Raw genomic sequence first — 14,674 nt, 5'->3', positions numbered from 1 at the left:
AACTTTCCTTTCTTCAGCTGTGTGGTCACACTATGAACAGCAGCAACTGTTCCTTCTGTTTTCAAGGGAGAAGGTAAGAGGAAGAGATGCATCTCATTTTCCAGTGCAACAGAAGGGCTGTAAGGAAATGAAAGGAACTACAAGTCATCCATTTTTAAACAGATATCACAAGGCTTCAGTGTTAGGTCTTAATCTGGGCCTTTAACCACTGAGAAAGGCAAGTAGTAGTGATGGCCTAGAACCAATGACCTCTTCCCACACATCTTTGATCAAGCATTAGCATGATCTACTTTATCAGCAAGGAACAGGTTTTTTGCCTGAAACCAAGATGACACAATTACCCATCACTCTCTTCTCCCGTATGTTCAAGTCTTCTGTAGAAGATGAGGGAACAGCCCAAATAAGTGCCTATCAATTAAAGAGGCAGTGGTCTAGCAGCCCTCTCTTACAAAAGGTCACAGCAAACGTGTACTCTTACCCTGACTGGATGCCGTGTGAAAAAAATACTTCAGTCTTTCTGGTCTAAGTTTTTTGAGATAAGGCAGGCCAATGATGTAAACAATTAAATATTGTCCCCTACCGCTTAACAGTCGATACCAAACTCATAAAACAGCTCTTATGAAATAATAGCTCTATGAAAGAGAAATCTCATTTTTATCAGGACATGCAAGCTGTATCAGAAGGATGCGATGCTCTTTATCAGAAAATTTCAACTTTTCTGTGGTAGGTAGGATACGCATATATAAGAAAATCACATTTCCATTTGTGATTCTGGACAGGGAACTTTGAAAAAAATCTTACCAGTAACTGTCTTCCTACTTGTGTATTAGCCTTCTAGCAAACTGGACAATTTCTACAAAAGTATCAAGAAAGATATGTATTTTTCTACTATTTTAGTGTCATTATGGGTGGAAGTCTTGGCAGCTGCCACCATATAACCATTACTTCCTCTCTACATTTTAAGGATAGCTACCACCAAAAGATCAAATCCTTTCCATAAAAGCAAGAATGATAACAGAACTTTTAATTAAAAAAAACACCACCACACTTTTTTGTCAACATGTAATGCCCTGGGTTTATTTTGTGAGAGTTCTGTCACAATTTTTCCAGGTGGGATTAAAAACCTTAAGGATAATGTATGCCATTGGAGTGGGCATTCAGACTTCGGTACTGACAAAGCACTAATAGTAGTCTGTTAAGTACCATTCTCTTCACAGAAGAGAGGTCAATTATTTCCAAAGGAAGGCACCCGATAGTTGTGGTTCTGGCCTTGCAGCCTTCTGGAGAATCTTAAAAGGAAAAAAGCTGGCTGTTTTAGAAACTGGAATGATGATACACGTACAGCAATTACTGCATTCTTCTCCCTTATATCCTTTTTCTTAAGAACAAGTAAAGAATGAAGTCTTAAAAACACTTATACAATAAAAAAATACAATGTCTTCAAAAAGGGCAAGACAACATAAAAACTCCAGTTGTAAGGACTCCATTTGCATACTAACACTTTTTGGTGTGCAAGGAAATGGGACTAACGAGGGGAGCAGCAACATAACCTTAGTGCTTTAAGTACCAGAAACTGCCCACATGCCTGCGGACAAGCTAGGATGAGAGAATTCAGACTTCATTATTAGCTTGTTACTTGTCTTACAATACTCAAACAGGAAGATCCCCATTAAACAGTACATTCCCCATTTTTAAACTGATGCCTTTTTAAAAAATTCTGTATGTATGTCACCATTTTTCACATGATACACAGAAAACTCAGGGACCCAGAGGGGAACCAAGTTATGTTATACCATTTACAAAATACCAAGGAGTCCACAGCTACCTAACACATTTACTACAGCACAGGAACCAATGAAGGTACAGTGTACAAAAAACTGTAAACACGGCACAATAAATAGATAAAACAGCAGGTTCCGCACCATGCACAGGATGTGATGACACTTTTTCATCTCTATACAATCTCACATCTCACACTCTTACTTTGTTGCAGTTTGTTTCCCTCCCTCCCCCCACCCCAAGTGCAAAGCATCACAAATGAACAGTTCTGTATTCAAGTAACATATATACAAGGGTATTACAAATATGCAGTACTGTACAGATAATTGCTGTATTGTTAATTTACAGATGTTGATTCTCTCCTATTAACAGTAAGAAAAGAAAAACCAAAGCATGAGAGATGTGCATTGCTGTCAAGTCCCCACAGCTGCCATGGAAACGCAATGTGCGGCATTCCATCATCCCTTGCATTCAAAATGCTACTGATGCATAGCACCTAAACAAGTTCCCAAGGCTGCAGTTTCACTCCTACAGAAACTACGTCACCTCCATTGCTACTGTATTGTCCGCTATATTGTTCAGTGCTGGCTTCTCCGTTTCATGGTTTTCCCTGTTGAAATAATAATAAGAGAATTAACAAAACTGGAAAAGAGAGCAAAAACTATCCCACAGACAACTGTTCCTCAGTACTGGAGAGCTGTTAAAATGTAGCAAAGGCATTAAATTGAAAAGCAAAAAGACCTAGACGTGAAAGACACCCATCTTACACTTCCATATTTATTGTCTGCTTAACTCCCAGCAACGACTACTTTGAATGCTTGCCATGCTGCAAAACCTCCCCATAAACCACCATGTCATATATAGGAAGCAAAAAGAGGTGTTCTAAGCATCAAAATTTGTGATGATTTGTGAAAAATGTGCACTAAAAGAAGTTGGTGATTAACTCACTAGTTACAAAATCTGGAGTTACCTAAGGAAACACTGAACTGACTTCCTCTTTTAATTCATCTTCTAGCCAAGTATCTTAAATTCTGTTGTCTTTATTAGTTTAAGAATAGTAATTTAGAAATTAAAATGGTTATTCTAGCTAAAGAATGTGACAAATACTCTTCTCAGATTTTGAGATACACAAAATATAATCCATCCTCTGAAGTCTGCAGTGTTCAAATCCCAGAAACATCTCTGAACTCAGCTGGACCAGCTCTACCCTACAGTCATTCATTCCTGGCAGACTTACTTTTAAGGACAAACACACATTTACTTTTGGAATAGTCCAGCCTTCACATAGAATGTAAGAGCCAAAAAACGTACTCAACAGTGGAGAATTTTTATATGGCATAGTACTAAGAGATCATAAATTTCACTTTTGAGCTAACATTTACCTTTGATCTGGTGGCTAGTAGAACATCCTGGAAAACTATCAGTGTAAAAGTCTGTCTGTTGTATTCCTTCCCAAGTATTCCTTTTTGACCACCATTACACACAATGTTAATTTAAGCCAGCCTGCTCTAATACAACTGTTCTTATTTGCCATAAATCTATTTATCAAGCAAAATAAAGACTGGAAAAGAAGAAGATACAAAAAAACCCACCTTGGTACTGCATCCACAGAGGATGAAGCTGGAACCTTGGGCACCTGACAATTGGTTGCTGCAGCCAGCTTTAAGGCAGATGATGGAACAGCACTTAAAGTCCTAGGTATATGTCGTGCATTGAGTGTGGTAATAGAGTTTACAGTGGCAACTGATGAGGGTACAGTTAATCGAATGTTGTTCCCAATCAGAACCTGAGTTGTTGCAGAATTGGCAGCAGTTACTTGGTGACTCAGTGCACTGTGGGAACTTGAAGTCTGCGTTATATTTGAAGGCTGTAACAAGGCTGAACCTGCTGTTGATGATGAACTTGTATGGACAAGTGCTGTAGGTGTAGTACTACTGAGGTGTAAGCCCTTGTACACTCCTGCAAAAGAAAAACAAAACAGTAAACTCATTTTTCAGAAAATACTCAACTCCAGACAGACATATCTCCACTGTAAAAATCAAGATACGATCAAATTCTGTCAAACAGCTGCGTACCTGAGGCTTGAAGAATGCCATTCACCCCAATTCCAAGCACCACATCATCCTTCATTTTGAATCCCATCAGTTGTTCTGATGTAACCAAAGCTGAAGCAGCAAATTGAGCACTAACAGAATCCAGTGTCTTGGAAACAAAACCCTACAAAGAACAATGGTGGCAAATATATGTGATTGAAGCTTCCAGAAGTCAGTACTCTCCCCATTTTAAAGCTATACACAAACTAGTACAATGTAAATGTAAATCAGAACGTACATATAAATCAGAATGGTGGCCCAGTCATTCTCTCAGACCAAATTGTCAGCATTCGGTACAACTAGTTAAAATCTGAACTGTGGTGGGGTTTTTTTTTCCATGCACTTTTAGCTTCATTATAACAACGGAGAAGAAAATCCCCACAGTTATTTAAAATACAAAGAAACTTATTTCCAAAGTTCTACGGAACAACGTTGTTTCACAGGTCAACTTGTTTTCATGAAAGTCCAAACCCAATTCAGAGACTCAGAGGTTCAGATTGCAAACAACTTTTGAGCCTTTTTTATATGTCCGTCACCACTGTAATCACTACATTTATGAATATTAGACACTTCCACAGCTGTATGGGAAGACATATTTAGGATTTAGTTTTAGTTATTAGCTAAAAATCCTGCTCTAAAAATCCCCCACTATCAAGAGGATAATGACATCGCTGGAGATTTCTGCAATTCGTATTTCTAAGGCTTTGAAAATTTCATTAATTGACTGACCCATCTTTTTTTGTTAAGAGGGAGCAGAGGCAATGCCTGCCACACTCACCTGCAGTGTCCCTTCTAAACACTTTACAGAATGGCTATGATGTAGATTCAGGCGAAAGCCACTTTCCTGTTGGTTAGTTTCAAGGTTCTATGGCAACAGTTGACAATTAGAGATGAACCCTGGTGGGAAACAATGAGGGATAAATCATAGCACAGACAAATCCCTCACCTGTGATGTGTTGGCAGAGGAATTACTATTTGCTTGCTGTTGATGAATTTGTGCAAGCTGCTGTTTCTGCATTAGTGCCAGTTGCTGTTGATGTTGCTGGTATTGTTCGGCTGTAAATGCTGAACAAAATATAAAACGAGAAAATACTATATCAAAATATGTAGGTGCTGTGTATATAAACACATCTATTTTATAATCCTACAAAAAAAAAAAAACAAAACAAAACAAAAACACCACAGCAAATTCCTAAGAGCCTTAGTGCACCTTTATGGCAAAAAGGCTATCATCCTCCTAGAAATTTTTGTTCAAATTAAGCCATCCCTTTTTAAGCTGTTTTTTAGTATATAGGTTCTATTGCTCTACTGCATTTAGCTCAAGATACCAAAAAGGGAGACAAAACCACCAAAAACTTTCTCAATAACAGATTAAAAAGAAATCGCAGGTAGAGATGGCATCACTGTTTCCAGTTTGTGAAACTACAGTATCTGCATTATTAGTAAAGGAGGTTTATATGCAAAACTTGGTAATTGAATGCTGTCAGCCCTCACAGTGTTTTGAAGGTAGTGAGTACCTACAATTAAGGTTTGTTAATTTTAGTTGAAAACGTTAAATTTGGCATGCTTACAACTGTGCAGGCTATCCTAACACAGTATTCTTGCGGGTTTTAATCACACATGTACAAGCAACTACATCAATACAGAATTTGTTAGAACTACATCCTTCTCTAAAATCTTTGAAAGGTGACCCAGTAATCAGTGCATCACAAGTCAACTAGAATTTTCTCCAGCTAGTCCACAAGTATAAAACTGATAAAAACCAGCATTATTAGTACAGATTCACAATGGGATGCCCCATGGTTCAGGGGTGGGGAGTCATCAGCTCATTGATTAATGTCATAAAACGTTAAGATTTTTATATTTTTTTTTTTAAATTTACATTTTGAAAATGAATGGAATGTGAATCCCCTTGAAAATTCAGTCTAGGATACACCTTTCAGACTTCTCCTTCACTTTTATCTTCAGATTGTACAGATGCTTCCAAACAAGTGCTGTAAACAGTATTCATACTTCCTAGAATGCAGTGGAAGTCCACTACTGTTTGGCAACAAATCACCACCACACTTGAATCCTGTTCACAAATTGCAATTCTTAATTTTTTTTTTTTTGTTAATCTACTCCTTCAGGCTTGCTTGCCTGGAGGAAATCTTTATCAAAACTGTAATCATCTCCTACTTCTGAATACAACAGGATTCTGCTGAGCAATTGTACCTTATGTATAAATTTGAATAACAAGTCAATAAAAATGACTAACCAAAATAAGACTTAATATTTAGAAACAAACACAGCAAACACTGCTGAGCATGCATTTTTCCAGTGTATTTGTGGTATATGTATTTTTTTAAAAAACATTGTTCCAAATCCTTCTATTACGTACTTGAAATAGCACTAAGTTATTAGCAGCACTTTGCTACCTGAGCAATTGAGGTTATACATTTTTATTCAGCTGTTATATTCAGGTTACTTTTTTTTATTTAAGTAAGATTCTTCATCAAGTAGGGATGTAGCACTTGTTTATATTACCGTGACAAATTACTTCCCAATACTCTCACAGTTAAATCTCATTTCAACTTGCTTCATTTATTCAAGGTTTTAAACTTATTTCTAAGGAAACAGCTTAGCAATAACACCATTCACAAATGCCTTTACTAAAAAAAAAAAAACCCCAAACAACTAGAATTCATAGACCAAATATTCAGGACTTGGCTGTTTAAATTTAAATTCTACTTTATATAAAAGCCCTTTAGATTTTTTTTTAAACTGTCACCAAACACAGAAGTTAGAGCAAGAAAGTTTTAACACACAAAGATTAGCATGTAGAAAGCTGAGCAGCAGTAGCAGAGGGAGGAAATGAGGTATTGTTCTGGTACTGATAGGTATTTTGTTTATATTGATCAGTTAGTAATGACTTACTAATTAAATGTTTTTTAAAAGCCCTAGAATGTAGAATTGGTATGGTTTAGCCAACATAGCATCAATAATACTGAAAGTTCTGTGTATTAGTAAGGTATTTTATTCTACAATATGACACTAAATATATTACTTAGGAATAGGTTGCATAAGTGATGTAAATAAAGACAATTTGCAGACTGAGGAAAATGGACAAAAAAGGGTATGTTATACCACCCTCTGACTCAATTAAGGTTAAAACTTCCACCATCATAACCATCTCACTTTTGTCCATTTGAGTTAAGTAAATTAATAGTTAGTTTCAGTTTTCAAGTGTTAAGTGTATTTTAGATTTTAACTATGAAATAGTTGTAGTAAGCACAGCCACCTACATTGGTTTAACCAACTCCAAAATATTGTTTTCTTCTGGAAAAATGGTAAATAAAGTTTATTGAAACAAGCTGTGTTTGTTTAGGATAGCTATTATTAGGATAGTCTTTAAGTGCTCCCCCTTTCTGGAAGCAACATTTAGAAGAACTACATTTTTCAAACTGTGCATTTTTTCTAAGCAGGCTGTGACCCTTACAGCTGTAAGCTTTCCACCACTATGAAGTTACACAGCTGTCAAAGTAAACAAGTGACAGAAACCCCACTATGACCAGCACCCTCATCTATATTCAAACTGCTTCTCTTACTTCTGCTCAATTATCTAAACACACTTACAGACACCACCTCGAAAATGCAGTGGAAATGGCTATTTACCTACCATATCTGAAATACACTCAAGAACAATTTATTTCAGGTTTTTCAATTTAGGTTAAAACATTCAGCAACATTTTTGCTGCTTCCCTTAAAGGTAAAAGCCTACTAGACATTTCAAAATACTATTTACAACACTATCAAGAGATTTACCGTGAGATTGTGAATTAGTGAGTTGCATCCAGTTTAGAAACACAACACTGCCCATAAAGGACTGCTGCAAGCCGCAGCCTCCTAAAATAATCTTACTGATATTCCTTTTCCACTCCCAGCATATCCAGATAGGCTCACGTACCAGAAGAGGTTATAGATCGTAATTACATAATCTAGCTCTTCCCCCTCCACACTGAAGCAGCACTACATTGAAGGTTTTATTGAAAGCATTACTACTACTGCGAACTATTCAAATCAGAATTAATCATTATTTCTTTTGAAGATCGGCAAACTAGAACAGCATACTTTATTCCTCTTCTGTTAAAAGCCACCAGGTATTTTGCTCGCTAACACTGTCACTAGGTTTCTTCCCCTCCTGCTCTCAAGAGTACAGTCTATCTTACACTTCAGTTGAAAAAATAAGCCTATTGATTGTGAAAACTATCAACTGTCACTTCTGAAAACTATTATTCCCATGCACAAAATAATGTTTAAAAGTACTTCCACCTATTTAACCTTACATGCTCATTTTCTGTGGCACACAGCTGTGACTGGAATCAGGGAAGGCTTTTGGGGGAAATCACACATATGCTCAGCACAGTGAAATCACAGCTGTGCTGCCTGTGCGTCTACATCTGCAGGCACACTCCTTCTCAAAGAGCTAGTCTAAGGTCAACCACCTTTTTTTAAAAAGCAACTTCAACCGCATGGCAGACCGTAAAAATGTAGCCACTATTAATGCATTAATTATATGGCTTGCAGAGCATTTTTTTTTGCCTGCAGAGCTAGCATAATGGATGCAATTGCACAGGTGTCAAACTTAGTATCCTGTTAACATCACTTTCTCTATAAAAAGTTACACTGTCCCTAAGAACTTTCTTCCAGAAATTTTATTACCTCCTCTCATTTTTATTCTGAAAGGGCACAGCTGAAAATCTTTCACCTGTGTCTGAGAAAAACAGTAAATGTAGAAGTTGCCTCATACGCTGGTCTTCATCTGTCTGGAAAAAAACAGCAGGCAAGAGGCAAGCCCAGATCTTTTCTGTACACTTAATTCAGCAACCATGTCTCTGGTAACTCAGAAGAGCATAGCTACACATATTCCTGATACTACCAGAAACCTTCAAGGCTTTAAATAAGTTAGTAAAGCATCAGAAAACTGAACAACAGCTTCAAGTTAAAAAAAGGGACAAAACATAACATTCAATGGTTAAAGACAACAGGTGAGATTTTAAACCAGATTCTTGCTTCAGCAGCCCTAGACAGGAGTGCAGTGTTTATAGACTCTTCTCAAACAGTGTGCTAGGGCCACACTGGTCATGGTTTCATCATACCATAATGACTATTTAATACTATAGAATTTACTGAATTGGACAGTGACAAAACATCCAGTTTCATTCACTACACAGAATCCAGTGAGGGGTGGAGGTGAGAATCTCTCAACCACTGCTACTGATACACTATAAATAAGAACATTATAATTTCAGAATATCTCAACTGTTTTTCATAGCTATCAACTCTACCTTTCTCCAAGACTTCCACATACTTTCCAAGACACTTTCAGTAATTTATGCAAGTCACCTGACTCCTTCAGTTAGCCTACCCTTAAACGTTAGGAACCTTTAAGGCACAACCCTACCTGGAGTTATCCACAGTTCAAGATGGTTGTCTGAAGATGGGTAGCTCAAGTTCTACTGAGAGACTAGGCTACATGAACGCGTCACGTTTGTTTGCAGCATACTACTTTGAATTGGAACAATTAAAACTCAGTATGCTTCCAAATCGTTTCTGGTAGATTTCCAAATCAAGTTACAACATTTCAGTTGAGACAACCTTCAGGATTTTAAGTCAGTATATTGTGTTATGCTGTTATCCTCTTCATTTAACAGCTTGGGACAATGCACACACCGATTCAGCAACTGTGTTAGAGCTATACTTTGGCAGCAAGTATATGTTTTCTGGCTTACAGACTACAGAAAGGAATGGAAGGTAGAAGAAAAAGCTTCAAGGAGTTTGTAGCTATGAATACAAGGAAAGAACACTGAACATTACTGAGACTGACTGACAGGATGAATGCTTAGCATCTCCTTAGTGACAGCCACAAATCTTGTGCAATAACCCAACTTCTTAACACCAGACTACACTATGAATGTTTCCCTACAATCATTTACATGACTAAGATGATATGTAATTATTCCAAAGATTGCAAACAATTTTTTCTCAAATTCAGCCACTGAATAATATCTTTCAATTGGATGATTCTGTTTACATATCTACTAAATTCTGTGGGATGCTGATACTCAACAGTGGTGTTTTCTGGAGCATAGAGTAACAGTGATGCTGTCAATGGACTTCTCAATGATCCATACTTCCAGCAGTTTTATACTGCAATATAAAACTATTTTTACAGTTCTAACTAGTTTTACCACAGCACTTAACGTGTCATAGCCTTACAGTGCTGTAGCTTACATTTAGCTTCTCTGAAAATGCAAGTCCTTCCCAGAAGTGGCTGAACCAGTGAGGAGGGAGGGAGCTGTGGAATCTGTATGAACAGATTGGTCTTTGTACGGTAAACAGCCACAGCCTTCCCTCCTGACTACTGCTCTAAGTTTTACTGTGAGGTGACTCACTAGCTGTTACTCTGCTCCCCTGAAGTAGGAGAATACAGACTTACAAAAAAATTGACCACAAGAACCAGTTTCCTAAAAACCAGGAAGCATACCCTGGAAAGCAGAATATGCATGTGAAAACTCTCGGTCCCTCTACTAGCATTCCTTTTGATTTCCTGAATGGAAGATGCTCATTAGATTTGCCTGGGAAACTGAGCAAGCTTTGTAGAGTAAACACAATGACCTATCCAGGTAAGCATATTTTTGCTTAAATAAAGTTTAAAAAATTTAATACTGAGACACTCAAACAGCTTAATTAAGCCTTTCAGCAAATGCTTCAAGTCCTGTTAAACATAAAAGAATTAGATATTTAAATTAGAGCAACTTAAAAAACCAGTTGCTTCATAACATCAAGTTAAGTATCTGTTCTCATGAGCAGAAATGTTATTTCAGTAGGAAAACTGAAGCATTAGGATTACATTGGATTCAAAGAACCTCTCTAAAAATACATTGAAAGTACTGGATTCCCTGATCCTTCCAGTTGAGGTGATCGCCATTAAAAATGCAGTTTTGATCAGGTAGCGAAGGAAGATCACATAACTAAAGCTTCCAACTGAGAAACCCCATAAGCTACAGAATTCCTAAAGAGTGTGGAAAGATGATATGTTAGAATGTTTTCTTAAGGGAAATTACATGAGAGCATCACATCCCTGCTGTATAAGAGAATAATTACTGGTTACTAATGCCAAAGTGCATGCAAAAGCAAACATCATTCACAGTACTAAGAAATCCAGAACATCACATTTTTTATCTCTATTTTATGAGAGATGTTATCTGGCTTACATTGCCTGGTTAAAGATTTTCTACTGTATAGCAAGTTCTCACCAGTGAATTCAGAAGATTGGAGAGACTTAGAGCCATCAGTGTGATTTAGTATTTGATGCACCAGGCCCAAAGATGTTTCACTTTCTGAAAAGAAGTTCAAGATTGATTTTACTTAAACATGTCATTATTAGACACTATGAGAACATGAATCATTATGCCCTTGATTATTATTACAACAGCCTTATATTTCAGCCCAACAGAACTTAAGTGTGAAATTCCTAACACCAGATTTCTAGACTTAGATATTATAAACTAGATATAAGATCTATATATGCACTCCCTACTTGGTAGCAGAAGAAAAACAGAAAATAATTAATAAGGATTTTTACTAGCCATTGAATGAAAGCTAGAAATGCTTGCTACGCATTCATATTTTTCTGCCCATCATTTTTAATATGAGTTTCCAGTGAAATGTCACAGGCCAGTTGGGGTACACACAGTTTACTCTGCAGTTATAAACATGACCATCCTTGCAGGGGATGCAAAATCTAACAGTTCACACAAGCCCAAAGATTCAGCACTTTGAAGCAAAGTATTACTCTAACTGGGTTGAAGCTGAATGAGAAAATCCAGTGTAACTTCAAAGCTCCAGAAGTGCTCAGAAGTTTTAGTGTTGACTCCTTCCCCCATCCCAAGTCACATTTCCCAGACTAAAGAGACTTTTCCTTTTAAGATTTCCTCTTTCAACTAAGCCTAGGGTGGGCTATAAACATCTGGTACTCCCAAGTCCATTGCTTCTTTGACTAGGATCTCAACATCTCAGCTGCAGACAGGCCAAGACTGTTAAGTTCCAATGACAACTGAAAATGGCCATTACAAATGTCAGTATTTTTCATGACCAAGTTTATCCTGCAATGTGAAAATAAGCATTTGGAAAAGGGAAAACGGTAAAACAGACAGCAGTATTGAGACTATTACAGATACAAGGGTTAAATAAAAAGATCTAAACACAGCCAGTGAGGGCATGAAAGCAACGAAAAAGTAGGACAAGTCCTTCCACTCTGATGCAAGGAACTGCCACAAGGATAGAGGGGAGCTTCCTCCTGCTTCTTTCCAGGAAAGGGATGCTTGTAGATGTGTGTCAGGTATCCTTAACAAGAACATGAAAAAATAGTATAGATCCATCAACCAACATTACAAATTTGGAGATGGAAACACACATCTGGGAAATGGAAGCTTAGTTCACCATGCTGCTAGACCCCCAAGTGTGCAAACCTGCTTTTAAAAAGCAGATTGAGATGCAAAAAAATGCATCTAAGTTTACTGGGGAAAAAGTTATTTCTACAGAATTCCCACAGAAAAGGTTACTGAATAGCAAAGTGCAACTTGCAGCACATCATCTTAATCTCCAGTTTACAAGAAAATGCAAGGTGAGCTACTCTGGAAACTTTAACTATATTCTGGATGCCTGCAGTTTTCCATATACAGTAAGGCCTACAATCAAAAACATCGTAACTCTCTAAGAATTTTCAGTAAGGCTTCTGCTAGAATACTTAAGCCTCTTCTCAAAGAAAGAATTACAAATTTAGTGAGTAGACTCTAGTTAACTGCTAGCCTCTTTAGTCTTGATAGCCTGCAGAGAATTTCTTTTCAAAGTGACCCAGCTCCTGGATGAAGGCAGAAAAGACCAGAATACAAGATGGTTGCCTGGTCTTATTGTGAAGCCTGGGAACCAGCGTTCAAATCTTTCATTAGTGACTGGTATTCTCTGGTCTGCCTCCTAAACACGAGGCTGCAACAGAATTACATGTTGTGCAGTTTTAAATGTCTCAAACTTTTGATTGCTAGATGCAAGCATCCAAAAATACGAATGTGACATTTAACAGCAAGTCTCCAGCAGAAACCACAGTCTCTCTATAATGTGATGCAGTTCAAAGACTACCATTTGCCTGGCAGAACTAGATCAATCAATTAGTCTAACAAGGAAGACTAAATTCCTGGGACACAAATACTTCAGATGAATATTCATGCCTACACTCCAGACTTAAGACACAAGCTCCATCTCGGAAGATTATGATTCAGAAACTTGATGAGATTGTCAGCAATAAAGGGTCCTTTTCTGAAGTAATTTTACTGTATTTTGTCCAGTCAATAGCTTCCCCACTGAAGAAGTTATTCCTCTGTAAGAATCATGCTTTTACACTCCTGCCTGCTTTTTAGTGATGTCTTGCATAACATATGCCTGAAGATCCTTGAATCAGCTCTTTTTGCAAGAGGGCAAAGGATGCTTTTCATAATTCTTCAGTGAGATGAAAAGGAATCATCCTATTCAAAAAGTGATGCTACTTTTCTTGGCCACTTGATCCTGCTGCCGAAGTCCATCCTTCAGCACGTGACAAGTCCACTACAAGCCTTATTTTCAAGTAACTTTTAAGGGATTTTTTTTTTCCAAGACATCCTTTCTTAGTTTACACACAAAATCTCAATGTGATAACTTAATCTTCCACAGATCTTTTATGCTGAACACTCTGAAAGGCAGACCAGAAAAACCTGCATTTCTTCAGGGTCAAAGGCACTTCAAAATCACTACCTCTGCTGGCCACGACAGAATTTCATGATGAACTTCATCTTAAAGGTAAGCAATATGGTTTGACCACAACTCATAGTGGCAGCGAAAGGATAAAAGGATTTTTAAAAGTAGAGAGGCATTAAGAAATGTTTTCTGGTAAAAAGACCTACTGCCACTTCAAAAACCTAAAAGACAAAGAGAAACAAACCTAAAAAATCCACACCCACAACAAACTCCCAGCTTTAAAGACAGCTAAGAAAAATGAACATGAACACTCTACAGGGTTGTGATCTGCAGCAGTAACAGAAAAACTTTAGCACAGATGTTAGATACCTGGTTTTTTACAGTATTTGCTACAGAAAGTAAGAGGACATCACTCAGCAGCTGCAGTCCCAACTGACAAGCACCTTTGAAGAAGTTATACATAGGAGACATACAAACACACCTGTAATCTGTGTAGACAATGTATCTAAAGAATCCTTTAGGAAATTGAAAAAAGAACACTAGAAAACAGAATGGTACCAAAGTGAACTAGACCACATGCTCCTTTAAACACCTACCCCTAAACAAATGACCATCGTTACACCACATACACACAAACTCATATATGCCTCCAATGCTACAAGAATCCCAATTAAGATTATAAATAATTATATGGGTACAGTCTACCTGGTTATATTAGTAACAAGTAACTACCCAAAGATTGTGCTAACCAATTTAAAGTATATTTTTTTATTTCATTCCTGTATCAAACCCTAACAAAAATATGAATCTAAACTCTACAACATTTAAACTTGGAAAAGCTCAGAATACTAACTTAAATATTTTACAGAGATGAGATAAACTATCTGCCTAGAATTCCAAGCACAAATGAATGTCATATGCTAGGCACTTATACATATGTATTACTCACAGGCTTCAAAATACAACCACACAATTAAAACCTTGTACAGAACTCATCGCTGTAAGTAATAATTGCATTTCATTCCCAAATG

General features: G+C 37.2%; 1 protein-coding gene across 8 annotated transcripts in view; it reads right to left on the bottom strand.

Moving 5' to 3' along the window:
• Positions 1-1,048: 1,048 nt before the first annotated feature.
• Positions 1,049-14,674, bottom strand: part of EPC1 (enhancer of polycomb homolog 1) — a 67,195-nt gene continuing 53,569 nt past the window's right edge. For 3 of the 8 annotated variants that reach the window (XM_074832713.1, XM_074832723.1, XM_074832674.1), the window contains 6 exons: positions 11,171-11,254; positions 4,819-4,937; positions 4,651-4,737; positions 3,855-3,996; positions 3,372-3,738; positions 1,049-2,389 (listed from right to left, as the gene is read on the bottom strand). In XM_074832713.1, the coding sequence (XP_074688814.1) occupies positions 2,317-2,389; positions 3,372-3,738; positions 3,855-3,996; positions 4,651-4,737; positions 4,819-4,937; positions 11,171-11,254 (872 nt within the window). In that variant the 3' untranslated portion in view covers positions 1,049-2,316. Of the gene's footprint in view, positions 2,390-3,371; positions 3,739-3,854; positions 3,997-4,650; positions 4,770-4,818; positions 4,938-11,170; positions 11,255-14,674 lie in introns of those variants that run through there. The other 5 variants (XM_074832684.1, XM_074832694.1, XM_074832703.1 and 2 more) reach the window with 5 other exon arrangements.

Source organism: Strix aluco, chromosome 1 (assembly GCF_031877795.1).
Source record: "Strix aluco isolate bStrAlu1 chromosome 1, bStrAlu1.hap1, whole genome shotgun sequence".
Taxonomy (NCBI): domain Eukaryota; kingdom Metazoa; phylum Chordata; class Aves; order Strigiformes; family Strigidae; genus Strix; species Strix aluco.
This window is presented reverse-complemented; position numbering and strand designations above follow the sequence as displayed.